The sequence below is a fragment of the Penicillium atrosanguineum genome (genome assembly GCF_028827265.1).
Source record: "Penicillium atrosanguineum strain IBT 20685 chromosome Unknown utg000003l_segment0_segment0, whole genome shotgun sequence".
In the NCBI taxonomy this organism is placed as follows: Eukaryota; Fungi; Ascomycota; class Eurotiomycetes; order Eurotiales; family Aspergillaceae; genus Penicillium; species Penicillium atrosanguineum.
The window spans coordinates 5,707-33,412 of NW_026623135.1; the positions used below are offsets into that span (position 1 = coordinate 5,707).

The following is a 27,706-nucleotide window of genomic DNA, read 5'->3' on the forward strand; positions in this document are numbered from 1 at the left end:
TTGTAAGATCTCATCCGCGTGGGGATCTAACCGTAATGCCTTATGCAATACCATAAACCGCGCAATCTTAATCATCTTGGACAAAATGGGGGGTACGACTCGGGCGTCTGCCAACCGTCCCGGCTGCGCCCTAATACGGCCAATGCACATACTAATGCACACTCGTACTCCTCGGCGCCTACGCGCTGATTCAGTAACTCAATGCAAAAGTCGATGCATGCTTGTTCAATGGGTGTGAACTGGTATAGCTCGGGATCATCGTTCGTACGACCATGGGTGGCCGGGTCGGCGCCCTGCGCGGACGACGACTGGCCCAGCTGGACCGTGGACTGGGCACAGCGCCATAATGCCTGCCACGCGCGTTGCTGCCGCGATATAAACCGGTACCGGGGACTGCGCCATTCGTGCGGCTGCTGCGTACGAGCAAAAACATTAACACCCGCTGCCATGGCTCCACGTGTCGTACAATGTTATCCATATCCATATACGCCTGCAATGGTTGATGCGGGCTCTGGTCCTTCTCGGTCCGCGCGGCCTCGATTCGGATTAAATGGCCGCATTGCTTGGTAATACGCTGGCTCACGCGGGCGACCCGATCCATGGCGTCCCAAATGGCACGTACGATGCCCTCGGGGCCCTCGGCATCCGGATCGGGGGTGGCGATGGCCTCGGACAATAGTCGTACGGGGATCCCCTGCAAATACTGGGCCCACTGCGTCCGCCGTAACCACGGGTTGGCCTCATCCAGCTCGCCGGCTTGTACGACCGTCTCGTCGCTGGCCTGGGACGCGGTGAAACACTGTTCGAGCTGGTTCACTAACCCTTGGACCACGGTAGGGTGCGGCGGAGGCTCCATCGGCTCGTACGACGGGCCGGGCCGGCGAACGTGGATATAGTGGGAACCAAACTTCGTGGTAAAGAACCGCTGGCAGCATACCGCTTGGGTAGTGTCTTGAATAGCCACTCGGGCAAGATCATTTAGCCAAGACTGCTGGTGGCCTTGATGGTGACCGTACGGCGACCAATGATGCTCCGTACGCCAATGTTTCCGAATACTTTCTTTACTCCGGCATACATATCCACAGCCTTGGACTCGGGTGCATAGGATACCATCAGTGTACATCGCGAGGCCTTCGATAGGCTGGTCCACCCATTCGGGAAAGCATAACTGATTAATATTCTCCTCGACCTCGTCCCACTCCTCGATAGCCGCCTGGACCTGCCGGGCATCGGGAATCGTTGTACGATGCGGGGAATGGGTCAGATGAAACACGACCTGGGTCGGTCGGACAGCATACTGACACTGGCGACAGACAATCACGGAATACTTGGGGATCCGTAAAAATAAGTCCGCGGCGGTGCGGGATGCCATTGTACGATAAGGTTTCGTAGATCGTCCAAATATATATTTGCGGGGGTCGTACAAAGAACGGAGCTTAGTCTGTTGGGGCGAGGAAAAAAGTAAGTGGGAATTCGCTAAAGATTTATATTTTACCCCTGAATCTTACGCCACCCAAGCTAGATAGTATTAATAATATGATAGGCTGATCGAATATACTAAGTTTCCACTAAGACAAAGCTTTGTACGACGACCCTTAGTATATATGACTATTGAAAAGGGGATGGCTCGATGGCTGTCTGACAATACAGACTGGGCAACAGCAACCAACGAACAACACACACACAACCTGCACGTAGTAGAGGTCGTCCTAGGGGAGGTCGCGAATGTCCTTGGTGAGGCCGTGAGGTCGTACGTGCAATCCTGGACACAGCAATCCTAAATGAGGCCGTACGGTTTTTCCCGACTGAGCCCGTATGGAATGTACTTAATATAGCATGTTGAATGAAAGAATGTAGTGAAAACTGGAATGAATTAGGTAGATGCCTCTTCTCTCTCTATCCTCATATAGAAGCTGCTGCTTACACCTAAGGTATTCGTGACACCTCAGGCCGCAACTGTATTCATTATGTCATGCGTTCCACCACTACATACTACCCCCTTCATAAATCAACCGGCCCTTGGTTGATCTAAACTCTCACCAGTTTCATCGCGAGTACTGAGACATCAAGAATCACCACTGTCATTAGCTTCCAACTGCGTAACCTCTGGCTGTGGAGGGCCAATAGGCAGCCCGGATTCCTTGCGGCGAAAGAAAGAATCCTTACCGAATGCCTACTTCTCGGCTTTTATCATCTCTAGGAATAGGTCGGCATACGTCTGCTGCGCATGTCTTCTCCATGAGGCAATGTAGGCGGCTGCAGCGGCCTCATATTGACCGAAGAGGACATCCAGCTCGGTCGAAACACCAGGATCAGTCCATCGAGCACGGCCAACCAAGCAGTCAGAGATCAAACCCTCACCGTGGAACCGTGGTGCCGCAGGGAATGCATACTGCAGGTGCCCATACTTACTACTAGTGAACCCTAAAGGCGTTCTAGTAGCTTGAATGAGGTCTCTGTGCGCTGCGGATACTTCCTCCCAAGTGCCAGATTCCGGGGTATCTAGGGTTGAATGGTCATCTCTAACACGGACAAACCATGGTAAAATGCATCTCCGTCTCTTGGTTGCAGGGCCTGTCGACCTATGGGGTAGTGTTGGCAGACTGATTCGGACATCACCAGCCATACAGACCTCCTTGGCCCAGTCTGCGCCATACTTTGCGGCATCCTCCTTGGTCCAGTTCTTGCCATCGATCTTTTGCACGTAGCCATCTGTGGTCTCCATCTTATCACGCACACTTGCCCACCACTCATGAATATGGCGGTGCATGCCATACAGTAACTCAGTACAGTTCTGCTCATCCTCATCATCTAACGACAGGCTACCTTGCAATATTGCGTGGCCCCGCCCGGTTTGGAATAGATCATTTAGATTCACATCAATGTGCCTAAAGCGAGTCTGCTCACCAGGCATGGTACTTTTGGCGTAGTACGGGAAGGAGATCAGTCGGTGAGCATGGTCTGGTCGAAAGAAGACATAGCATGCATAGTACGCCGGGTCCTGGCGGACCAGTTGCTGGATAATACCATGCCACATATTCCTCAACCACCCAAGACGAGGCTTACCGGTGCGAGGTAGATAATGGTAATTGTATATGTCTATCTCCTCGTGTGCAAGAGCCAGTAGACCGCCAGGATGATTGCCATCAAAATCTTCCTTCAACCAACCAAATAACTGCGGAATCACCACACTCCCTCGCTCTGTCATCTGCTGGAATAGCTCAGTAGCCAGAGGGGCGGTTGGTTCGGGAGTGGGCAGTATTCTTCGGTAGAGGCTTTCGAAGGACAGCTAGGTCATCTTATTGTAGTCAGCGACCAATGGCGGGGCAGGCTGGTGTCTGAAACGATAGAGGTCTAACGGGGGATCACAGCTGAGACCGTTTTTCGGCCGAAACCAGGCTAAGTGCGTCTTCACCAAGGTATCCCAGTCATCAATATATCGGTAGATGAAGTCAACTCTCTTAGCAAGCGCGGTATAGTTCTTGCTAGCGCTGCGCATATTGAACAGTTCAAACACCCTCTTTGCATGAGACATACAGATCACATTTTTCGTGAAGATCGACTCCAGGTCACATAAGGCTAGTCTGCTAAGGCTTCTTAAGGCCACCAACTTCTGTCTATTGGTTGCATCTGCAGGGAGGGCTAGGATTCTGTTCATAGTAGCTCTTTTGACGGAGCAGCCACACTTAGCATCCTGTCTCTTCTTGCCCTGCGAGGAATCAGATTCCTCGTCATTTCTAGACAGGAAGTCATCTGGAAATGACTGCGCCTCCGATAGCTCAGAGGACATATCAGATACACCGCAGATAGACATTAGGTCGGCGGCATCGCCTCCCTCATCATTCTCCTCAAGGTAAATGACTGTGCCCTACGTATCACCGAAGGTATCAGTATCACCAGCACTAGCGTTAACTTCATCTTCTGTTTCTGTCTCAACAATAGACATATGTGGCTCTGCAGTCAGAGCGGCAAGGTCACTTCCTCTGCCGGTCGCGCAGCAATATCCATCCTGGTCTAGTTGTAGCCCGCACTCTATAAGGGTCTCTCGCACTAGAGGCTGCAAACACTTCCGGTGAAGGGCCTTCGTAAGGTCACCTTGTATGATACCCTTGGTGTTGCGAACCCCTCGTCCTGGTGATGATAGACGTGAGATAACCTTATTATTGATCGAAAGCCGGACATGCTCGTAACTGAGACCAGTTGTGATGAATTTGCTGGCCAATTCCACTATTGAACGTGTCGATAGGTACCCGAAGAAGGCATTCGCTTGCTCTTCTCCCCAGGCATTAATTGCTTTTTGCCTATTTGAGGTAAGGTACTCATCGTTCTGGATACGTCGTGCCTGTATTCTCTGGCCCTCTTGCCATCTTCTTCGGAAATCTGCGTGGTCCTCCTGTCCTCTCCATAGCTCTTCCTTATCGACGTAGTTGTACAGCAGGTCGATGGCTCGTTCCACCTTCTCATGTCTGCCAAGCAAGTACTCCAATAGCTGGGTCGCGAGTAGATATGCCTCAGACTTTTCACAGCCCCGTAGGAACTGGAGTGCGTCCTCGATCGTGGCAATATGCTGTCCTCGTAGTTCGATGTCTTGTGGGAGGCTCTCGTTCTCACTATCGTTATTCATGGTAGCGGCTCGATGGTCAGGATTCGTATGTGGAGGTATGCGGGGATTTGGGGTATTCGTGAAGTGATAAAGTGAAGTGAAAAATCATAAGATGAGGAAGTGAGGTTTAAAGAGGGTGAGTGAGTAGCTTTATGTGTACCACACGGTCTTTTGAAACTAGCAATAAACAAAGGAAATCTGCAATAAAGGAGTGTACTCTGCCCTCGCCCTCGCTATGTAACAACAGCCGTCCCTTGGCTATTCTAGGGTAGAAGGAGATTGTTTTTCGGCCGAAAAACGATGTTGTTGCTTGATAGGGTGACTCGAGTGGGCCATGCTCCAATATGGAGGTGTCATGTAGTTCTTGGCTTCATACCTCATGGCGATGTCGAGGCGAACGACGTTAGGTGAGAACTTGACTTCAACTACCCTTGAACCATGCTCGTCTTCCTGATCGATAACTTGAAGCCATAGCCCAAGGGTCTTCTCCCTCCAGTATGTGGATGGAGGTAAGGTGAAGAAGAAAGAAGAATTTGAAAAGGCGGAAAAGATCAATTTATAGTGCAAATTTAAGTCAATGATCGTGTTACGTAATCAGATGTTAGGGCGAATAATGTTTTCGGCCGAAAAAGCTTCTCAAGGCGTTGGCATAATGGCCCACTGAACGGTAGGATAATGGAACTATTGTCTAGCTCGAGGTCGACCAATTGGTCTACGTTTTCGAAGCTGACCAGTTTGAGCAACACTCTGTATCTCACTGGAATCCCCTATTCCTCGAGGGTAGAATCTTTTGAGTCTGTCGCCGTTAATCGCATCAGCATTCTTGTCTCCTATATGGCGTAGCACAGTGCCGTCAAGCTCCCTGATTGAATAGGATCCATTTCCCTTGACAGATTCGATCTGGTATGGTCCAAGCCATCGAAAGCGGAGCTTCTGAATAGATGTTATGTCTGAAGACCTCTGGCTATCATGCAATAAGACGTAATCGTCCTTCTTCAGGGAAGCATCACGAGTGCGATAGTGGTCATCAAAGTATCCTGCATTATTCTCCTTGAGACGATTCATTCGTAGGATGGCTTCTTTAATGTCTTTCTCCCGTCTTTCGATTTATCGTGCGCGCATTGCTATGAGACTTGATCTGTCCTGGACAGTTTCCCAAGGTAGTGTGCTCTATGTGGGTATCTCCAATTCGACAGGCAAAACAGTATAGATACCAAATAAGAAATAGTACGGGCTGATTCCAGTGGTAGCGTTAACGGTCACACGGTCTGCTATCAATGCGGCATAGAAGTGAGGCCTCCATCGGTTTTTCGGAGTAGATATGTCACCAGTTGGGTATCCACCTGTCATCTTGGAAAGGGCATCTTTTAGTGTCCTCATTGCTCGTTTAACAGGACCGTTCGAACCAGGATAATATGCGGAAATAGTGACCTTCTTAACGCCGCGGTCTTCAAGAAACTTCAGTGTCTTGCTACGGTTTTTAGGTCCATCGTCCATAACGATCTCACGGGGGTAGCCATGGCGGCAAATAATATCCTCATGAATAAAAGCTTGGATAGCTTCAGAGTCAGCACTGACTAAAACTCTTGCTTCAACCCAGCCGCTAACAGAATCTCTTCCTTGGATAACAGACTTGACGCCGTTTTCATCTGGCATATGGGTTATATCAATAAACCACTTATCGAATAGTCTCAGGTTCTTTGAAGCGACGGTAGGCTCATGCATACGGGTGGGATCACGCGCCTGGCATTCCATACATGTTCGCACGAAGGTAACCGTATCCTCGAACATACGGGACCAGTAGTACCGAAGTTTTAGTAAGGCGTAGGTGGCCTCTCGTCCTTTATGAGATAGTTCAGTATGGGCGCCATGTAATACTTTTTGTTGGTCTTCTTTCTTATCGAGAACACGCCGCATGATCTCTGTCTTTCCCTTATGCCGGTAGAAAAGGTGACTATCTTGAACAACAAACTTTAGGCACTTCCTCTTGAAATAGTAGAAGTGACTGCGGGACATCTCCGGCGGGCGCCGAAGCGTGGTCAGGTAGCGAGCTATATCTTGTGATTCGGTCGAATAGCTATTCTCCAGTGGTAGGGTCGCAGGGTTATCGGCGAGCTCTTCGTCGCCATTTGTAATAGTAGCGCGCGCAGGAAAGCAGCTCGCTCGTAGGTAAGACACTTCTGCATTAATGAAGTCATCCACGTCTACCTCTTGCTATTATTGCTGGACCTCTTTTTTTAGTAGTAGGCCTTCTCGATAGTCCATCTACCGCACCATTCTTCCGCCCAGAAACATGTTTAACGTCAAAGTCAAATAAACGGATCCACGCCATCCATCTAGTAACAAGAGCACCTGGCAAGTCGGTAGCAGGACGATTCAGTTGCGAAACAAGAGTTTTCGCGTCTGTTTCTAGCACAAAGTGGATACCATATAGCCAGTGCCGGAACTTCTTCAGTGCCATTAGTACTACGCGGCATTCTAACTTACCCGTATCATATATGAGTTACGTCTCTGTCCATACGCCTGATTCGTAGCGTGTAGGCTTCCTCACACCATCTCTTTCTTGCATCAGAACAGCACCCCATCCTTTCCCAGACGCGTCTACCGCAACAACAATCATTAACGGTTGGAAGGCATAGTCGATCGGAAGCACTGTGGGGAAGCTTGAGAGTAGCTCTTTAACCGTATCAAATGTAGCTTGTTGCTTTGCTCCCCACTGAAAGGGGGTATTCTTCCTCAAACAGGCGTATAGGCAGTCCATAATAATCTAAAAGCCGGCCACTAGGATACGGAAGTAGACAGCAAGGCCAACAAACGAACGTAGTTCGTCTTTATTTAATGGGGTGGGCCAGTCCAGAAGCTTTGCGACCTTGTTCTCCTCAGCGCGACGCCCATGGATATCGCATATCCACCCAACAACCTCGATTCCTGACATAGTAAATTGGGACTTCTCCGCCGAGACAGCAACACCGGCGAGCTCCAAAAGATATAGCGTTTCATCGAGGTTCTGTAGGTGTTCTAGAACAAACTTTCGAATCCCTGGCTTTGCAAACTCGTCATTGTACCTGGTCCGAGGCCCTTTGATAGCAACATCATTAAGAAACGACCTAGCAATGGTGCCAAAGATAGGCTACAGAATCCATGATACCACGCGTTGGAACTGTGCCACCGAATTCGCTGCGCCTTGTAATATTGTAGTCTGGCGTAGCAGACCTAGTGGAGTCTGAATCGCGGTGAGATCCCTGTCTTCCTCGGCTAGGGAAATCTGGTCGTAACCGGAGTATAGATCAACTAAAGAAGTAAGGGCCAGTCCAGCGAATTCTTCAGCAAACTCATCCGCATCAGGTGGCATATTGGCATCTCGTTTTGTAACCTTGTTGATCAGCATCGCGGCGTTGATCAACCGGTACTTACCTGCACTTTTCTTCTTCACTAGGAACCAAGGGTTTCTATACGGGCCATCGCATGGTTCGAGAACACCTTTCCGCAGTCTATCACGAAGCATATCGTTAATAACTGGTCCGAGAGCACGCGGTATCTTGAAACCTGGGTGTTGCCATGCTTCATGAGGTATAGTTTTGATGCGTTAAGCGGGCATAACTTCCTCATGAATACGGCTCATATGCTCCCAGGACCATGCAAGCACCCCTTCTCTCTTAAATAGTAGCTCACGTAGCAGTAGCTTTTCCTTCGGAAGCAGACCACTACCAACGAGCATCGACTCTTCTCGTTTAGGCGTTAGCCTGGCTCCTCTTACGATAGTTGCAATACGCGGCCGAAGTAGGTCATCGAATTCCGAAGGTGTGTCCGTAGCACGGTACTTGGAATGATACTTCTTAAGACACACATTCTGCCAGTCAGGGTTACCAGCAGGAATTGAGCTATCTGAATCAGACGAATTGACAGGTTGAATTTTGTCCGCCTTCCGTTTGTATAGTGTGTTAACCTGTGCGCCTAGGAGGACTTGGTTTTTCGGCCGAAAAACGTTGCTTGGCCATTGCTTCGGGTTTGCCAGAAGGTTATGTGCTGTGAAAGAGGTGCGGTATTCAACCTCATCGAAATAGGTGGTGCTTGACCAGGTATACTAGCGGTGAGGCTCCGCGGAGTGCCAGATAGATAAGGCGCTGCGGGAGGGGGGTGGCTTTTCGGCCGAAAAACGATCTCCTAGCGGTGTCGACCCCGCTTTCTCCCTATGCCTCCGTATTTTGTTATTTTCATCTTTTCTTGGTGTTTTTGAGGTTTCTTCTTTGATAATTAACGTATTCACAACATTTGAGGGTGCTAACAGACGAATGGACTGTACGAAAGACTTAGCCGCCAGAGGTAGAGCAGGTATTGCGGTGGCTGTGGAATACCTGCTCAGGCTTTTAAATCAGTAGCCTCATGTTCGTCTGGCCAGAGTTGGTCTTCATAGAAGGAGCCTCCATTCCGCGGATGGTATGCTTCAAAGCTGACACGCTTCCGGCGATCATGACTAGATATCGTGCAAATAACCCTTCCATCTCCCTTCTCAGAGGTTTGCAGCAATACATCTTTTGCCTAGATTCTGCTAAGTAGCAGATCATTCGTGCAGCCGTCACCGACCATGGTATGAGACTCTGTGACAACATCGCCTACATTGATCGGTAGACTCTCAATGCATGCACCTACTGCGAACTCTCCTCCATCAACAGGTACAAGCTTCAGTCTTGGTTTTAGTCTCATCTGTGCCTGCATGGAGTGTGCGATTTCTCTGCGAATGATGTTCACCGACGAACCTGTGTCGATACACGCTCGTACCACCTGCCCGCCGACGGAAACTGTGACAAAAAGGAGGTCTCTGGAATACTCCCGAGGAGAGGTCACTGGCTGTACGCCTAACAGTTGGACGCCTTGGAAGTTCACTTTCGCGGCGAGGTCTTTGACATAGATAGGGCTACCAGTTTCCTGATGGTACTCGACAGCATCTCGCACAATCTGGCCGATCTTATCCTCTATCTGCTTTGGAAGGGAAGCGCTAGTGAAATTCGTTTGCGCCTGTGCTTGTGAGAGGACTTCGTTTATACGCTGGTTGATAACCTCCATGCTAATACCCTTACCCATACCTACACGTATCCTTGAGGCAGTTCCTATAAGTTCACCAATCGTGAGAGTGATTTCTGTGTCCCATATCTTTCGCATCACGACATCCGAAAGCTATGATCTCCGCTGAACAATGTCTGGATCGATAGGGCCGCGAATCCTCCTTGGGGCGTGGTTATATAGCTGAACAGCTTCCCGCTGAGGCCGTACGGTTTAAGTTTCTTCGGGCTGCTCGTCTTGCATCACATCATCATCGGCATCTTCAACGTGAGGCTGGTATCTACCAGTCTGGGAGTTCCTTGTTCTAGCAATGTCCTAGTCTCTGCGTCGCTTTACCGGACGACCTTCAATAGCGTTGACAGCGCCGTATGGAATGATCGCTTCCTCATCCTCACTTTCTTCGAGCCTCTCCCATGCAGGTGCCGTACCAAGAAGGGTGGCAGTTACAGATCGAACAGGCGTAGGGTATAAGTCGGTCGCTGTATCACTCAAATATATGGGTTGCTATGATGCATTTGGGTCCGTAGGATGAGTTGAAACCGGAATAGTGGCGCGAACAGCATTACTACCTGACTGCGTAGTAGCTCCATACGATCCCTAATTCTTCCAGCTATCATACTACGCTTGAAAGGTTTGTTGGTTCAGTTGTCCTAGGACCACACGCAACCTCGGTCCTGGCTGCTCAATAGTGCCTAGAACCATCTGATTCATAGCATCATAATGCATGATACCACGACCTTGCATGTCGCGAATAGCCGCACATTGGTCTGGTCGAGAGAAATGGGCGCCTCCACATGTCCAGCATCTCGGTGGAGGATTGGCTCCAAGACCGTTCGAAGGACCTCTCCTGTCTGGTTCGTACCGAACATCATTCCTTATATCTCGGCCAGCCTGCACCTTGAGAGCAAGTGCCTCCATTTGAGACTGCATTTCCTTGAGTTTCCTATCTTGGTCGTCCTGGCGTTGGCTCTGGATAGTAATGGGTTGCCGATATTCCTAAGGCCTTGCGGCGGTAGTATGCTATGTCTGTAGGGGATGAAGCTGCTGAGCACTTTTGCTACTATTCGGAGGAGATTCGACAGTCGAAAGAATCCTCTGAATATCAGTTTCCTCTCTAACATACGATCTGATCGCTATATATGCCTCCGAATACGTGATCAAAGTCCCTCTTGGTAGCTGCTTGCGAGAATGCCTTCTAATAATCTTCTCCTTAAGCTGCTACGGAAGTCCTTGGATAAGGAGGCTTGCCCTATCCACATCACTAACCTCGCCTTTTAAGTGGACACGACCAGATATATCATCGAACTCATTGAGGTACGAACGGATATTGTCTTGCATTATCCGCTTGACCTGGGCGAGGGATTGAAGGTATGTCTTCGTGTACCTTTGCTGCTCACTATCGTCATCATAGAAGTGCTCCAAGAAGTCTTCCTTGAAGGTATCCCAGTCCTTTTTCAGCCATGAACTCTGCCTCTTTACCTAGGATTTGGTGACCTTTGCACAGTATTGAGGCAATATACCCATGATATCCTCATTATTTTTAACGCTATACCTGAAACACATATCCTGCAGCTTCTCTAGGAACTTAGAGACATCCGTCTCGTCAAAGTATGGTGCCCCTAGGGATCCTGGAGCTGGCAACGCGGAGAAGTGAGGAACTTGGACTGTGTAAGGGATAGGCATTATCTGAACTATTCGGGATGATTCGGCTAGGGGTGATCGTATTGGCTGGTGCTCATGATCCGCATGACTATCACCGCTGTGGACCGACTCGGACCTTTCTGGTGCTAGTTCTCGGTAATCAGTGAAAGGTGCAATACCCTTAGGGTGTGGTAGCTCAGGGGCCATGAGATCTGGTACGCCGTGGTCTGCTATTCGCTCGCAGAAAGGAGATAGCTTTTCGGCCAAAAAGAAATGTTGACTCTGTTCACTATGATTTTTGTCGTGTCTCTTCAATAATTCTTCTTCTTCTTATATAATTTTTGTTAAGGCCGCTTCCTCTTGCTGTAATTTATATTGCAGAATTGTTTGCATTAGTATCAGCTGAGTCGTAGAGTGCCATAGCCATCGGATACCAGGGCATCCCTGCTCGGCTATAGTATTCAATTGGATAGGCTACATCTTTAGTAGTTTCCGAAGCATTACTGCATTTCCAGTATACCAATTAGATAGCATCCCCCGTAGGAACTGGGTGTATTCAGGCGAATACTGTATCTCGGCTAACCCCTCTTGGTTGTCTGTGCCGAATATATCGTCCTTATCACTGGTGATTGTGATAGATCTCCCGCTTGAGATCTCGTACAATCTGATAGCCTTTTCAGGGTCAAATGCGATCGCCACCCTTCAGACGTGTGTTCCTTCGTATGGTGAGGTGCCCTAACAAAAACGAGCCTTCCCGGGGACGCTAATATGAAAAGGGGATGGCTCGATGGCTGTCTGACAATACAGACTGGGCAACAGCAACCAACGAACAACACACACACAACCTGCACGTAGTAGAGGTCGTCCTAGGGGAGGTCGCGAATGTCCTTGGTGAGGCCGTGAGGTCGTACGTGCAATCCTGGACACAGCAATCCTAAATGAGGCCGTACGGTTTTTCCCGACTGAGCCCGTATGGAATGTACTTAATATAGCATGTTGAATAAAAGAATATAGTGAAAACTGGAATGAATTGGGTAGATGCCTCTTCTCTCTCTATCCTCATATAGAAGCTGCTGCTTACACCTAAGGTATTCGTGACACCTCAGGCCGCAACTGTATTCATTATGTCATGCGTTCCACCACTACACTATATATAATTTAATAAGATCTATATCTACGAATGATTATAAGTAATAAAAATGCGGATTTCATTCGGTATTGTAAGTATTCCCCCTTCTAGCCTAAAATGCTATCTTCACTCCCTACCACCCATATTGTACGTCCTCCCTAGGCCTCTTCGTACCAAGCAAGTTGAGAAGGCTCGGTCCGACGCCGGTTATCCTCCTCTTCAGTCAAATCCACTATAGTGATCTCTTGGACCTCGCTATCCGCACGAGGACGTTGATAGGCCCGACGGGATAGCCCTTGGGCCGACCGGACGACACTCCGGTCGTCCGTTAGGTCAATAATATCCGTTGCGGGTAAGGGACGAGGTGGGTGCCGTGGCCATGGCCGTGTAGCATTGCGGGGCTGTCTATCTCGTACAGAGCACCGAGATGCGTGATCACGCCACTTACAATTGCCACAACAGCCGCCAAACTGACCCGGGAGTCGGATACACTGCGGAAAAGGTTTGCACCGGTCCACACACGCCTCGCAAGGCTGAACGAGTTGATTGCCACGGGACTGGATCAGCAGGGCATTAATATACGAGGGTCGCTGGGAGACAATTTGCTGCCCATTAATGTTGCCTCGTACATGCCAGATAGGGCGTCCACGACCCCGAAGGATCGCGAGCTGCACCGGAGTTGTGCACATCCGGGCAAGCTCATCGCCGCCAACTGGGAGTTGAAGCTGACCCTGGTTACCGCCTGGTCGTTCAGCGTATTGGATGAGGGACTGGATACCCTCCGCGTGCGTACGAGGAAGACGAGGGTTCCCATCCTGGTCAGTGTAGGGGAAGGGCCAGCTAGTAGAGATTGTACATTAGCTAAAGATCGTTCATAAAAAAGTCAAGAGCTTACCTGCTCCATTCCCCGGGACCAAAGTTCAGGATACCTTCGCCGGCATAGGGACTCCGCTCCCGACCTCCGCTGTACAATAGTTAGTTTCACATATATCGCTATAGGAAAGGAAGCATACATACAACGATCCAGAGCCACCACGTCCGCCACGGCTACCACCACCACGGCGAGAGACGAGGGAGGAACTAAATCGGAATTAGTTTGATTTCACTGCTTGGGTTGGGTTCGTACAAGGGAGACATCTTGACGTAATTGTACGTCAAAAAACGAGAGAAGAAGGGGGCACAGGGCGAGAGACAATCAGTGATTTTAGAAAAAGAAGTAAAAAAAAAGGTTGATTTTTAAGGTAGAGAAAGTGGTCAGGTAAGAGAGATATAAAGGAAGGTAAGTTCGAAAAGGAAGAAAACTTGATTATATATTGAGGATTGTACATTCATCCGAAGTACGTCTATTGTCCTAGTCTATTGAGGCCATAATGCGTTTGCATTGATGTGGCTGCCTCAGTCCTATTGTACAAGTCTATTGAGCCTCATTGTCCGAGACTATTGAGCACATTGTGCGTTTGCATTGAGCACATTGGGCGTTTGCATTGAGGTGGCTGCCTCAGTCCCATTGTACAATTCTATTAAGCCTTATTGTGCGTTTGCATTGAGCATATTACGTGTTTGTATTGAGGTGGCTGCCTCAGTCCCATTGTACAATTCTGTCAAGCATAATAGGCGTTTGCATTGAGCATATTACGTGTTTGTATTGAGGTGGCTGCCTCAGTCCCATTGTACAATTCTGTCAAGCATAATAGGCGTTTGCATTGAGCACATTGGGCGTTTGCATTAAGGTGGCTGCCTCAGTCCCATTGTACAATTCTGTCAAGCACAATAGGCGTTTGCATTGAGCACATTGGGCGTTTGCATTAAGGTGGCTGCCTCGGTCCCATTATATAAGTCTATTGAGCCTTATTGTCCGAGACTATAGAGTATATTGTGCGTTTCCATTAAGGTGGCTGCCTCAGTCCTATTATCTGACTGCAATAAGATGACTACCTTAGTCCTATTGTCCGACTACACTAAGATAACTGCCTCAGTCCTATTATACGAGTCCATTAAGCCTATTGTCGACTGCAATAAGGTGACTTCCCTCGTTCTTTATCTATTAATCTTATTAGTATACTAAGTATAATTAAAGATACGTCTTTAGCGAATTATAATAGAATATATAGATATTATAGTAGTGGAATATATAATATAGTAAACGCGGCTGCGGCCTAAGGTATTATGTATACCTAGGAGCATATATAGTATCTCCTACGTAAGGATAGAGATAGAGAAGTTATCTACCCTTTTTATTTATATTCGTTAATTAAGGTAGTATAGCTACTAGAAGGCCTTCTTTAATAAAGTAGTAGGGTTTGAGGGTTATACTAAGCTTATGTAAACCCCTAGCCTAAGGGTGACTAAGTATCGCACGACTGGCCAAAGCGCACCCCATCAAAAAAAAAGGTCCAAATTTCTAACCCCTGTAACTACCTCTTCTTTTGATTGTACGATCTTTAAATTGAAACCGGGTATAGAGCGATCGCGAATTTAGAACTTTTGAAGTTTTGATGATTGTCCGACCGATATTTTCAACTGGGATGCACTCGAGAAGTCCAACTGGTATGCACTCACTAGCGCCGTTTTTCGCCCATAGTAAAGCCAAAACCCTAACTGGTATGCAATGCATCCCACCACCCCCCCATGGGATAGGGATGATATAATAACAGTGTTCTTAATGCCTATGATCGGGTAACCGCCTTCGTATTTCCAACATCGAACCATGCGTCACAAAATGTATGTTTCACAGCCGTGATGGAAATTGCGCCTTCCAGGGCTAGTGATTTTCTTATGTCCTCCCCCGCTGTGGTTCTCAGTTTTCCTTTGCAATGAGTAAGCTTCTCTTTCTCAGCTCGGGGAATAGTAACTTGGTACTATCCCCTGAAGACCCTACATTTGTGATAGGAGAGAGATTGATTTCCATACTCTTGATTTTGAGACCTTCACAAGCCAAGGCCCAAATGGCCAGGCCGGCCTATTGCAAAAATCATTTGAAGTTTGAAGTGATCTCCATCTTACAATTTAAGCTACCCTTAAAGTATTGGCTGTATTTCATAACTCCGGGATTTTTCCACGGTGAATATCAGCCAGCACAAGAGAAGAGCTTAAGCGGGAAGTATGAACGTGAAAGGTGAAGAAAGTGTGCGCATCGATACTAAATACTCCCGGGGGCTAATGATTTCCTATATGGCGCCTTTTCAGGGCTCATCGACCTCGTCTCCTACTTCCGTAGGTTAATGTCGTGTGTTCTTCTATTATTGGTTGACCAACAGAGAAAACAGGTTCGTATTAACTGTACGCGATGTGGAGAGTAAGTGGGGGATCTTGTTGGTTCATGATAGCGAGGAATGGGGAAGCTATCGCGCCATGACGGCACGCGATCATGATATAATACCTGCTTCTCACCGATTGTACCCGTTTACTCCAAAAGCAAATGCTTTACCTAGTTTTGCTTATTGACAAGTCTATACGCAAGTCCCTAACCTGGTTCAGAATCCTGCCACCACGCATCGCCCTACCCTAATTTTTCATTTCCACAGAAGCGATATCTGGGAGAAACCACGTGAGAAACACCAACCACTGGAAATTAAACTAACGCTCGACTCAATATCGCTTTCACCGGCCCTGAATTGTATTGAATCATATTTCTATACTAGACAGCTCCCCGATTGAAGGTTATAACTGGCGAAGCTGAACATTTTAAAGAACTTGAAATGTTTTGAGCTGCCAAAAAAGCCATATCTGACTTTCTCCCAAGAAACCGAAGAGCAGTTATACATGCTTCACAAGTTTGCCAGTAGCGCCAAGCTAACATTTTCTGCTCACGATGTTGCATATCCAGACTGTCTAGGCAAATCTGTCCCGCCTTTGCAAATGAATGTACTAGAACAACAGTCCATGGCTCAATTAAAAAAGCCACTTCGTTAAGGGAATCATGAAAAAGACGGTTCGTTGCCGAGCTCTCCCCATGAAGCGAGGACCGAGCAAGTGCACCGACTGCAAGAGCATTATCCATCCTCAGCGTCGAAACGAAATTTCCAGTTAGCCGAGCTTGACGCTCGGTATCAGATCCGAGTCTTCCATGATCGATGCTTTCTATCACGTCTGCTAGAAGCATGGCAGCAAGGTGCCAATGACAATCTAGTATCACGTACCATGACTGTATGCGAGGAGGAAGTAGGTTATGGTTGGCTACACAGTCAAGCATGAATTTCTGATATGTGCAATTCCAGTACCGATACACCTGGATGGTCTTCTGGATAATTTCTTCGAAACAACCGCTACTTGCCTCTCTGTATATCAGAGTCTGGAGTTGTGTGAGTCGCCGGTAAAGAAGAACTTTGACAGGTGTTGCTTCTGAAAGCACGGCGGCGGCACGTTCGTAGGAGCATGGCCATCTTGGTTGGTCTTCACTCAGTCCGTGTGGCTTAATCGGACGACGAAGGAAGAAATCGCCCCATACATCCGCTTGATTGCGTGATTCATCGCGTGGGATATTCCAACCGTCAAGATCTACCTGGTAATTGGAATGGAAAGTCGACGTGGGGGCCGATGCAATTTGACTATCCTCATCTGAAACCACCAGTGGACGCTGATACATCGCAGAGCTCAGAGTATCAAACATTATCCCTAGCCAAGATAAAAGGCTTAGTGTGCTGCGGTATTCGTAACAAGCCAGAATTGGATCGAAATGCGGAGGCTCCGAGTGCTCCGGAACTTCCAACATTTCTGTCGTAGTTGATCGCATTGATCCCCTCCGATGCTCTCTGATCCATTGAGGACCTTCCCGCTGTAATATTGTGAACTTGTGTCGAAATGTAAATAGTTGGCGGTTTGCGATTTCAAGAAACATGGGTGCAATATCATTCTCCAATAGCTGGCCGAGGCTATTATCTTCTGCGTCATCGAGCGGGCACTGTGTCAAAGAGAATATAATGTTCGCGAAGATAATACGAAACGAGGGAATCTTGGCCGAGTGCTCTAGGGCGTGACGCGCTTTGTTCCAAACATTCTGCCGAATAGACCTCTCATCAAGATCGAAATGTTCTGGAACAGATAAAGCTGTACCCTTCCGAGCATGTTGAGTCCATTGAGAGGCAAATGCCATGATCGCTAGATGAAGTGCTCGAGCTGCGGTTTTATCCTCCTCCGCACTTAGAGCCCGACCTCGTGCTGAGGACGATGCCCGATCCAATCGACATACCCGGATACACATTCTGTTTGACCAACTCGGGCCCCACTCCTTTCTCTCACTATGAGGCATCATGTCACTAGCCGAGTTGCTATAAGGGCAGTTGTGCTCTGTCAGCCAGCATGACAGCGCGTTTTCCATACTGTCGTGGTATATACGGATCAAGTTCTGTGTCATTGCAGAACGACTATAATCATGAGCCGTATTTTCAGAAGCCAGGCAAAGGCCCCGTTGTGAATTGAATTGTTTTTTTCGATTAGGCTCCGGTGCGGTTGAATGCTTGTGGCCGCTACCTCTATTCGGCGGAGTCACAAAATCCGTGCTGAATTTTCCACGCAGTTTAGTCAGATCGTAGTTTTTCTCGCGATACGTCGGCGGCGAGTCATAGAAAGCTATTTGCGATTCAAGTTGCTCGAAGGCAGTTTCCGGTTGCTGAGTTATAGGATTGGACTGCCAATCGCCTGGAGAGCTCATGTTCCGAGAAACTAAATGTGGCTGGCCTTGGTTGAGCTCTTCCTCTTGGGAATCATCGAGTGCTGCGCCTTCTTGGTATGAGGATGATGAGCCGGGAGAGAGGGAGGCCATATTCAGAGATTTTGTGGAGCGACTTGATTTACCAGGATAAGATTGTGAGAAACATAGCACCTTATCGAAAACGTCGTTGTAGGAGCTCAAATTTGAAGGCACGTGGTTAGTTGAACTCATATTCAAAATGCCAGGGGTTGGTTTTCTCCGACTAGTAGAGCCAGGACGCTTCGACGAGAGCCAATTGAATGTACAATTCTTCTTCCACCTTTTGCAGTTGGAGCAAGAGCTAAATCCATTATCCTCTCGATCTTTCTAAATTTCCACTCAGAATACGCACGTTGAGAAGGAGAAATGTGAACAAACCGGTGCATCGCATCCCCTTTTGCCTTTACGGCACGAGTCACAGCTATGAAGTTGGCGCCGACGAGGTTCCTCCATGATAAAACAAAAAAAAATATAAATAGCAAAGATACAGCCGGTTCAGGTCGAGTCTGATATTTTGCATGCCCATATATCCAAGTACAAGTAAAAGGAGAGTTGAGTGAAAGGAGAATCCTGAGCTGAGATATAAGACCCTAAAGGATCAAACACGAACTTTGCGGGGTTAAGTGGGGAATTTTAGCGCGTACACACACCTGATGCATCTTCGGGTCAGCGGAACCATGCTGCTGGTCTCCCATGTACAGGCCCGTCGACTTCGTCCTGGGCTAGTACAGGTCGTAATTCGAGATTTGAAATTTCTTTGATAAACTTGGCTTTTTGCATAGGAATTCCCAGACTGCGCTATGAAACGCAAAGCTTTCGGTCGCTACTTTTGCTTATGTAGTTCAGGTTGTGGGGCATTGTCGGAATGGTGAAGTCCGCGCGGGGAAATGATCGGAAAATCGTTGTGCCCATACCGGGCCAATCAGGCCGCGTGAATTTGATGAGTTCAGTTTCACGAAAATCGAGACTAGCTAGGCTAGAGCGCCACCGAGAAAGAATTTATATGCATTAAACTCTCCTGAAATAAGAAAAACATTTTTGTACCCACCAGCACCTGCTGCGTTTGGAGCAATATTTACTCCTTTGTAGCGACGAGCAGAAATTGAACCATCTGGCTATAATCCATAAATTCATAGATTACAGGTCATAGTTTCGTGTAATATTATAGCCTTGAGGCTTCAATGCAAAGCCATTAGGGAATATTGGCCTTAACCGAGACAAAATACAGAATGATACTAGATAAAACTCAGATCTCCACGTAGACTGAATCATTGCGGCGATTTCCGACCGAGGCGAGGATAGTACGATGTCATTTCGCTTCAATCACGTTAAATGCGCGACGCAGACCGCACTCAAAAACAATGACCCTCTCAACTATTCATACCTAGAAACATTGAGAGAATTTCTAGATAAATTGATGAGATAATCTGTTCGATAGTGATTTAAGTTAACGTATTTCCCAAGCGGGTCGCCACCCCATTAATTTTCGCGTCCCCATGTATCTCTCTGCCAGTTTAATCACCCACTATGCCACCAATTCGTTCTAAATCAAAGCAAGATTCTATCGAACAAGAGGGTAGGATCGAGCTAGCAATTCAGGCTATTAAGAACAAAACAATCTCTTCTACTTCGGCCGCTGCGCGTACGTATGGCATACCGCGATCCACGCTACGCGACCGCGTCAATGGCCGCCTTTCGCAGACTACTATCCACGCCAACAGTCATAAATTGACTTAATTAGAAGAGGATACGCTTACCAAGTGGATTCTTTCTACGGATGACCGCGGTGCAGCCCCTAGGCCTAGTATGGTATTCAAAGGCAAGCGCTATCTAGCATCATGGTTCTATGAAACGCCTACCGACTGGCGCTTCGAGTTCAGCCTAAATGGGTGGAAATCCGATGAAATTACCCTTCGATGGCTTCAAATGCTATTCATTCCATTGACCGCAAGCCATACACGTGGTCGGTATAGGCTATTAATCCTTGATGGTCATGGAAGCCACCTTATGCCTGAATTCGATCATTTATGCGCTGAAAACCACGTTATACCTATATGCATGCCGCCACATAGCTCGCATCTATTACAGCTATTAGATGTAGGCTATTTCGCAGTTCTAAAGCGATCATACGGTCACTTAATAGACCAACAGACGCGTATAGGAATCAACTATATCGATAAGCTTGATTTTCTTGAAGCATACCCACAAGCACGCGCAGACGTATATCAGGCTAAGACTATTCAGAATGCATTTAAAGCGACTGGTTTGGTCCCATTAGATATAGAATCAGTGCTATCAAAGCTCAATATTCAGCTTCGGTCACCGACACCTATCATTGAACGACCTACAAGCAAATCAAGCATTTATTGCCCTGAAACACCAACGACAATCGTACAGCTATCGAAACATGCAAAATTAGCTAGAAAGCTATTAAAATATCGGTCGAAAAGCCCACCAACGCCTACCAAAGAGGTCATCAATCAGGCATATAAGGCCTGCGAGCAGGTGATGAAAAGTATGCTTCTGTTAGAGAAAGAAATCAAAGATTTGAGGGCTACCAATAAGAAGCAACTGCGAAAAAGAAGCTATCTAAGAAACAGATAGAGAGGACTGAGGGTATGTTTGTTCATGAAGCCCATGGGCAAGGCATTGGTGTGCAAGGGGATAGAGAAGGTGATGGGGTAGGCTCTACAATACCCACCCAGAGGACTTCAGCGACCGGTGAAACGACCAATAAACGTCAATATACATGCAGCATATGCAGAAGGCCTGGCCATGGGGCTAATAGATGTCCATATAGGGGTTGAATTGAATACAAAGGCGTTATGGTTATTTAAATGCTTCATGAATATAGAATTAAATGGTTGGGTGGCGACCCGCTTGGGAAATACGTTACTTATAATTATTTTATGTATACGTAAGCAGCTCTATGCTTTCAGAATGTAAAGATAAAATGTTTGCCACAACTTCACATACCCACTCGAGGGCTATTACACATTGAAAGTCAATCGAAAGATTTCAATTTATGAAAAGAAAATTATTTCCGGGATTTATTGAACCCAGATGTGGCATAATATTTTCCACATGACAAATGTATGCCCCCTGGAAAAATCCTAGTCAAATGAGTAATTACTCAGGCATCTCGAGCACGTAGCGACCGGCAATCTTGCCTTGCTCTTTTTAAGGTTAGTAATGGAGCTAAAGGTGAAAGAGAGTATCACGAACCCATTAAATCAAAGATCTTGGGGAGATCCTCCAGGGGTGCGAGCTTGAATGGAGCCTTGATCAAGCCTCGATTGAAGAAATCAAGAGCTTCCACGCCATCCTGTCGGTTTCCAACGTAACTGCCCTTAATGCTGATCATACGAAGGACTGTTTCAAGCACTGGGGCCTTAAGGAAGGCATCAGGTGGCAAACCAATTGCTACAATCGTTCCACGGGAGCGAACGTATTCGATAGCCTGTTCGAAAGGCTTTTCAGAAACCGCCAAAAGAATAACGGCATGGGCTCCTAGGCCACCAGGAGTGGCCGCCCTCACATCAGCTACCAGGTCCTTTGACTTCGTAAAGTCAACGAAGGTCTGACCTTTAGTTAGCTTTGAAGGGATAATTCAACCGTTAGGTTGCTCTTGATATTCATACCTCAGTACCGAGCTGCTCGCACATTGCCTTCTTCTCATCACCGCCATCTATCGCCACAACTCTGATTCCCATAGCCTTAGCGTATTGTTGAGCAAGAGACCCAAGACCTCCGCCTGCTCCAACAATAGCCACTGTCTGGCCCGGACGGACACCGGACTCTTTCAAGCCCTTATAAACAGTAATACCGGCACATAGTACCGGGGCGGCGGCATCTAGTGGAACTTCTTTAGGGATCTTTGAGGCGTGAGTAGCCTTCCCAACAGCATACTGCTGGAAAGTACCATCCACAGTATAGCCGGAAAGTTGCGCACTGGCACACAAAGGGTCGTAGGATTGCCTGCAGAACTCACATTCAGAGCATGACCCATTGAGCCATTTGATGCCGGCATGATCGCCAATGTCAAACTCCTTGACAAGAGGCCCCTTAGCCACGACTACTCCCGCACCTTCGTGACCCCCAACTAGTGGCATCTTGACTGGAAGAGGCCAGTGGCCCATCATAGCATGCAGATCGGTGTGGCATACGCCAGAGAAACGGATCTTCACCAGTATCTGGTCAGGACCTGGCTTGGGAACGGGGATTTGCTTATAAACAAGCGGACCTCCGATCTTTTCAGCCACCTGAGCCCACTGCATCTTGGGAATGGACATGTTGAGAAGATAGCCCGTAATGAGGTTTTTTGAAAAGTGAGTAGATGAGAAGACTATAGCTCTTGTGAGATTTATGTATTATAATGGACATGTACCGGCGCTTTATAAATACTTCCAACACCCATCCGGCACTCTGTATCCGAGGTAGGCGAAGCATGACAAGGCCCCTTGGTTTCAATTCAATATTGCTCGCTATCTAGGCGACTGTTTCGGACCACCGGAATGCAACTTTAGCGAGAGGGGGAAGAAGATCGAATCTGTGGGCTCAAGGGCTGTATCATCTTGGACATTCTTTTGTGAGTGCGTTGACATAGCAAGGAAGTCCTGCGGAGAAGGTTTTGCGGAGATGGTTTTGCGGAGAAGGTTTTGCGGAGAATGTTTTGCGGGGTGTCGCATCCGCTCCGTGCGGCTCCGCATGAAATGGTTGCGCGGCTTTTTGCTCCTGAGATGCCACTTCAAACTTCATTTTCTTAATCATAATGTTCCAAGTTTACGACGAGGTCATTGGCTCTAGTTGTGAGGACTCCGTTCCACAATAAGAGTGCGGAGCCTAGATAGCCTATTTTTCCGAAAGCACTAATCATCTTCCACATATCTCCGTATTGGGTCATCCCCTCTAATAATAAGAACTTTATTGCATGAGAGCGTCACCACTCAAATTCAGGTGATCTGAGCTTGGAATTTCTTCTGTAGAACTCATCTTTGTATGTCTACCACGAGCCATGAGAAATTTAGTAAGCCTTTAGAAGCAGCAATCAATTACATCATCTAGCTTGTATTCAAAGATCGACCACTTTGAAGAGGAAAAATGATCCAGAGCCTTGCCATGGGCTGCACGTCCAGATTGTATATCCGTAATTTGGGTCTGCTGCTGTTACCTAGCAGACTAAGGCGAAAGCACATACTTTGGAGATCGCGGACTCTCCATATTGTGATACCATCTTTCAATTAGCCTTTGATCAACGTGTTTTTCTCATGCGGGTATGCATAAGACAATCGAATCCGTATTCCGCAAAAACACAGACCTTTGGATTTTGGCGGTCAAAGCGCAGCCGAGCGAGCCAGCCGATAAAAGTCATCATTCCTAGTTACTCGGGTTTGATCGACCTGTTGCTACTCGGGTTTGATTAACCTGTTGCTAGATCCGCCGTGAAACTTGTCGATTGCTAATAGGGCTTTCCCCGCCTTTACGCTCGGTCATGTTTTGTGGCTGACATGCAGCTGTTTCTCTTCCGTTCCTCCGCAGATCATCAACTACACCTACATTGATCTACTGATGAAATTGAGCATTCTTCCATTCAACCGTATGCATACATGCCTACTTCAGGAGCCTTTTTTAATTGTCAAGTCGACATTAAAAGACGCCCAATCTCTTGTTTAAAAGATTTTTGGTCATCATTTTAAAGTCAGTCTATCGTCCCATCACTTTCATAACGTGGATGCCCTCCATTCGATAATAATTCGTTTCAGACCGACTTTGGGACGACGCCATGAATAGTGACAAGAGTCAAGAAGGCGAGACAAGTGTTTCTTTCCAAAATATGGAAAACGTGATTCAAGGTCTTTCTACGATCCCTACATCTGTGACGCTGTCTGCCGAACAGTTTGAAAAGCTTTACTTGACTCCAATGACGCGAGGGCCGAACAATCTTGCCAGAAAAGTGGGAAATCCCACACCTCTGTGAGACTTCTCCCCTTATTTTTCCTGCCTAGCACCGTTAAAATCTTGCCTAACGATTTGAGTAAATCTCCAGAGCACTGGGAGGCTTCGTCATCACCACCACCCCACTTTCATGCTGCTTGATGGCTTGGAAAGGAGCCAGTGGTAACGGAGTTGCATTCATGTAAGAAATTGCTCGATCGCACGTCAATTCCCTTTCTCTAATCAACAATGAAAGTGGACCCATCGTCTTCCTCGGGGGTCTACTGCTGCTTATCACGAGTATTCTTGAATTTGTGCTCGGAAATACCTTTCCCTGCGTCGTGTTTGGTACTATTGGTAAGTTTTTCGGCAGTGTGAGATCTCCCGCATCTTGTTTTTGTCTCACCCCTCGCGGCAGGAGGTTTTTGGTTTGCATTCGCAGCTACCATGATACCATCTTTCAATGCTGCCGGTAAGATACTAGAGTCCGACTTCCTAATCCAATACTGATATCATCATTCCTACTGGTTTTAAGCTCCATACTCCCCATCAACTACCAATACAGCCGCCGGACTGGCTAGTTCTAGCTTCATGAATACATACGGTATCTTTGAACATCTTCCTTCCAATTTCTATGCAACGGCTCTAACATTGGAAATGACAATATTAGCATTTCTATTCCTAACTATGGCCATCCTGATGCTCATATTTATGATCTGTGCAACGCGAACTAACATCGTATATACGCTAATATTTTTGACGTTGTTTTTGGTTTTTATTCTATTAACATCGGCCTATTGGAAATTGAGCGAGGGGGATTCTATTGCTGGTAACTCATGCGTGAAAGTACATTACATCCCTTTTTTGGGTTTGATAAAGCACTAGATCAAGCTAACTTCTTTTTGTCGTATTCAGGGGGCGGGGGCTTCACTATTCGTCGCTAGCCTTCTCGGCTTTTACCTACTGACCGTTCAGCTTTTTGAAGCCATGGCGTTCCCATTTCATCTGCCGGTTGGTGACTTGGGGGCTCTCTGGAATTGCACCCAGATGAAGTAAGCGTTGTCTCAAAAATGAAGAAGTTTTCATTCTGACTATGATCAAGGACAGAGGAACACGACATTGAGGGTTATGCTGCCAGTAACCATACTTGATCCTATACAACAACGGGCCATTGAGGGATGAATTCTTGATTCGATGCCCAAGTACAAGTCTCGTGGGGTAAATTTGTTGGCATGGGCAATTTGCAGCTTCATCGCACCATTTCCAGATTTGGTAAATTTCAAAGAGATAGACGACAATCCAAAGCTATTCAAAGAATACACTAGTCATTTTCGGGCTGTTGAATATTAACATTTCTAGAAATCAATACATGGGTAGATCTAGTGAATACATATCGTGTTAATTAAGGGCAACCTTGGAGGTATAAAGAAGTAGCTCCAGCTTTGCAGAAAACTCGGTATTTGAGTGTGTTTTTTAATTGTGATTTATTCCTACTTCAAACATAATTTCAAGTCAATTTAACTGTCTATAACTATATATATAGGTACCTCCACGCACGTAATCATGTTAGCGTAAGATGTAGGTATCCTCCTGCCAGTGGCACTTCATCTATAGCACCGTACCATTACGATATGGCTTATTTCAAGTAGCTTTCTATTATTACTCTGCTGGTTACTAAACTTACCTAGAAATCGAGTTTAATCGGGAAAGGGCTTCCTCCGCTCAAGTTACACTAGGCTTGAGAAATTAGATGCTGTGCAGCTAGACTTAGAGAGATTTAATGTACGAAAAAGTGAAGAAAGGGTGCGCTAACCCGAAGGTTTCCCGCACGAAAAAATTAATTCTATCAAGATACGGATAAACCCTTTAGCTTTTTGACGTTTCCCTATCTCTTAAAGATTTTCAACTCAACGGTTCTCAATATCACGTATGAGAAGGCCGCAAAAGCAAACCCTAGCTCAAATCCAACATCCCCTCCAGTTGGGGCGCGCCCAGCCGACGCAGCGATCGGTCCAACATACCAGGACTGACTCATGCCAGTCACCATGCCTATAACACCGCAGCAGAAGGCTAGCAAGGCCGCAATGCCTGGTGGTAGCCTGTGACGGTCATCATAGTCTTCTGCGTTGTATCCCGAAAATCCTCGACGAAACACGAAGTGCTCAGTGAGAGCAATGCCTTCGTATATCGCCAGCCAGTATCCTATGAAATGCATGAAGTTCTCAAGTACAGCTTCAAAATGGCTATAACCTGGAATAGCAATTGCAATATAAACACCTGTGACGACGATGGTCCAAACAAAGCGGGGAATGTGTCGAGTCCACCGACCCATAACCATGAGTGTCAATGAAACCGAATAAATATTCGGACAGTTGTTGGCAACAATTGATAGAGCGAGGATAATAACGCAGAATTTTCCAAATCCCCCAACCCGGGGAAAGAGAAGAGCCCCAAGGAGGCCCCCCACTCCCGCTTCATCGTAGCCTTTTTGGTATGCATTATCGCCTCCATTTAGGTCCGTGGCCGTGATAAGTGCTGCACCAAGAAGCTCGGTGAAGAGAAGAGTTGGAAATATTCCCAACCATGTGGCAATGAAAACTTTGCGTCGCGGGCGATTGCTTGGTTGATAAACTGTGTAATCCGCGGCAAAGCTAGTATAGCCAGTACCGAATCCGAATACAGTGGAGCCGTACGATAGTACAGCTCCAAGCTCGGCAGTTCCAGCTCCCATTGGTAAATTGGTAAAGTCACCGGAATGTGCGAAAACACCTATAACAACGAGGAACACGATAAATGTCGGGATCCAACTCCAATACTCGTAGGCATGGACAACCTGGTATCCAAAGAATACTACCAGAAGGGTGCAAAATGCAATGATTAAAATTCCTGCATATCCGGGAACATTCGAGTTGACTGCATTTATTAGTTGGGCTCCAACAATAATATTTGCGGCAGCCCATCCTATACAAGCTAGAACGTTGAAAAGAGCAACTGTAATTCCGACGTAAGCAAATGCGAAATGATAAGAAGGTGCGCTGCATACTCAGCTTGACACCCCACCAACCAAACCAAAATCGGGACAGAACCATCTGGCGAAGCCCGAAGGTAGCTCCGAAAATCGAGAAAAAGCAGACCGTCAGAACGCCAATGAAGTTGAAGAATATGATAACCAAGGCCGAATCGACGAAGCTCAACCCAAAGAGTGGCTTGCCCAACACGCCAATCGTGAATGAGGGGACAACCATATTTGCAGCCAACCACTGCAGATTATTTGACTGGTTAGAGACATATTGAACAAGCGTCAGGATTAAAGTACCATTGAACCGATATTCCAATACGAACTGTCCGTTCTTTCATCCTCGGGAACGCGTTCGATACCTCTTTGCTCAACCTTGATCTTTCCTCCCAATCTCTGAAGCTTCGCATACATGGAATTGCCGTATTCAAAGCTCGACGCGGGAACAGCACCGGTTTCATCTTCACAAAGTGGTGGAGCTACCGCCCCAGCTCGTTTCTCCACATCGTGGCTCAGTAATTCCGCCATAGTCGTCAAAATTCAACATGCGAAACAGACATAGATCCACTAAATCTAGGAGTACGAGGTCTTTTAATACCGTACTCCAAGACCCGGGGTAGGATTGACCCACGG

At 47.2% G+C, this 27,706-nt stretch overlaps 7 protein-coding genes across 7 annotated transcripts; 1 reads left to right on the forward strand and 6 right to left on the reverse strand.

Annotated features, from left to right (window-relative positions):
* Nucleotides 1-2,173: 2,173 nt before the first annotated feature.
* N7443_003404 (uncharacterized protein) lies at nt 2,174-4,624 on the reverse strand (the record flags this gene model as incomplete). The annotated part of the gene is made up of 3 exons (XM_056883460.1): nt 2,174-3,289; nt 3,416-3,868; nt 3,914-4,624. 3 exons carry the CDS (start codon nt 4,622-4,624, stop codon nt 2,174-2,176), a joined length of 2,280 nt encoding a protein of 759 aa, XP_056741738.1.
* A 1,149-nt stretch (nt 4,625-5,773) lies between these two features.
* N7443_003405 (uncharacterized protein) lies at nt 5,774-9,685 on the reverse strand (the record flags this gene model as incomplete). The annotated part of the gene is made up of 7 exons (XM_056883461.1): nt 5,774-6,817; nt 6,873-7,052; nt 7,125-7,279; nt 7,424-7,610; nt 7,752-8,119; nt 8,276-8,687; nt 9,188-9,685. 7 exons carry the CDS (start codon nt 9,683-9,685, stop codon nt 5,774-5,776), a joined length of 2,844 nt encoding a protein of 947 aa, XP_056741739.1.
* Nucleotides 9,686-12,592: 2,907 nt separating this feature from the next.
* N7443_003406 (uncharacterized protein) lies at nt 12,593-13,571 on the reverse strand (the record flags this gene model as incomplete). Its single annotated transcript, XM_056883462.1, has 6 exons — nt 12,593-12,835; nt 12,883-12,904; nt 12,957-13,274; nt 13,330-13,398; nt 13,452-13,514; nt 13,561-13,571. The coding sequence occupies 6 exons, from the start codon at nt 13,569-13,571 to the stop codon at nt 12,593-12,595; spliced, it is 726 nt and encodes a 241-aa protein (XP_056741740.1).
* A 2,912-nt stretch (nt 13,572-16,483) lies between these two features.
* N7443_003407 (uncharacterized protein) lies at nt 16,484-18,195 on the reverse strand (the record flags this gene model as incomplete). The annotated part of the gene is made up of 2 exons (XM_056883463.1): nt 16,484-16,526; nt 16,574-18,195. The coding sequence occupies 2 exons, from the start codon at nt 18,193-18,195 to the stop codon at nt 16,484-16,486; spliced, it is 1,665 nt and encodes a 554-aa protein (XP_056741741.1).
* Nucleotides 18,196-21,252: 3,057 nt separating this feature from the next.
* N7443_003408 (zinc-dependent alcohol dehydrogenase) lies at nt 21,253-22,415 on the reverse strand (the record flags this gene model as incomplete). Its single annotated transcript, XM_056883464.1, has 3 exons — nt 21,253-21,299; nt 21,349-21,703; nt 21,765-22,415. The coding sequence occupies 3 exons, from the start codon at nt 22,413-22,415 to the stop codon at nt 21,253-21,255; spliced, it is 1,053 nt and encodes a 350-aa protein (XP_056741742.1).
* A 1,803-nt stretch (nt 22,416-24,218) lies between these two features.
* Nucleotides 24,219-25,113, forward strand: N7443_003409 (uncharacterized protein; the record flags this gene model as incomplete). The annotated part of the gene is made up of 5 exons (XM_056883465.1): nt 24,219-24,240; nt 24,265-24,414; nt 24,476-24,529; nt 24,593-24,903; nt 24,973-25,113. 5 exons carry the CDS (start codon nt 24,219-24,221, stop codon nt 25,111-25,113), a joined length of 678 nt encoding a protein of 225 aa, XP_056741743.1.
* An 829-nt stretch (nt 25,114-25,942) lies between these two features.
* N7443_003410 (cytosine permease) lies at nt 25,943-27,601 on the reverse strand (the record flags this gene model as incomplete). Its single annotated transcript, XM_056883466.1, has 3 exons — nt 25,943-27,048; nt 27,101-27,317; nt 27,374-27,601. The coding sequence occupies 3 exons, from the start codon at nt 27,599-27,601 to the stop codon at nt 25,943-25,945; spliced, it is 1,551 nt and encodes a 516-aa protein (XP_056741744.1).
* Nucleotides 27,602-27,706: the final 105 nt, after the last annotated feature.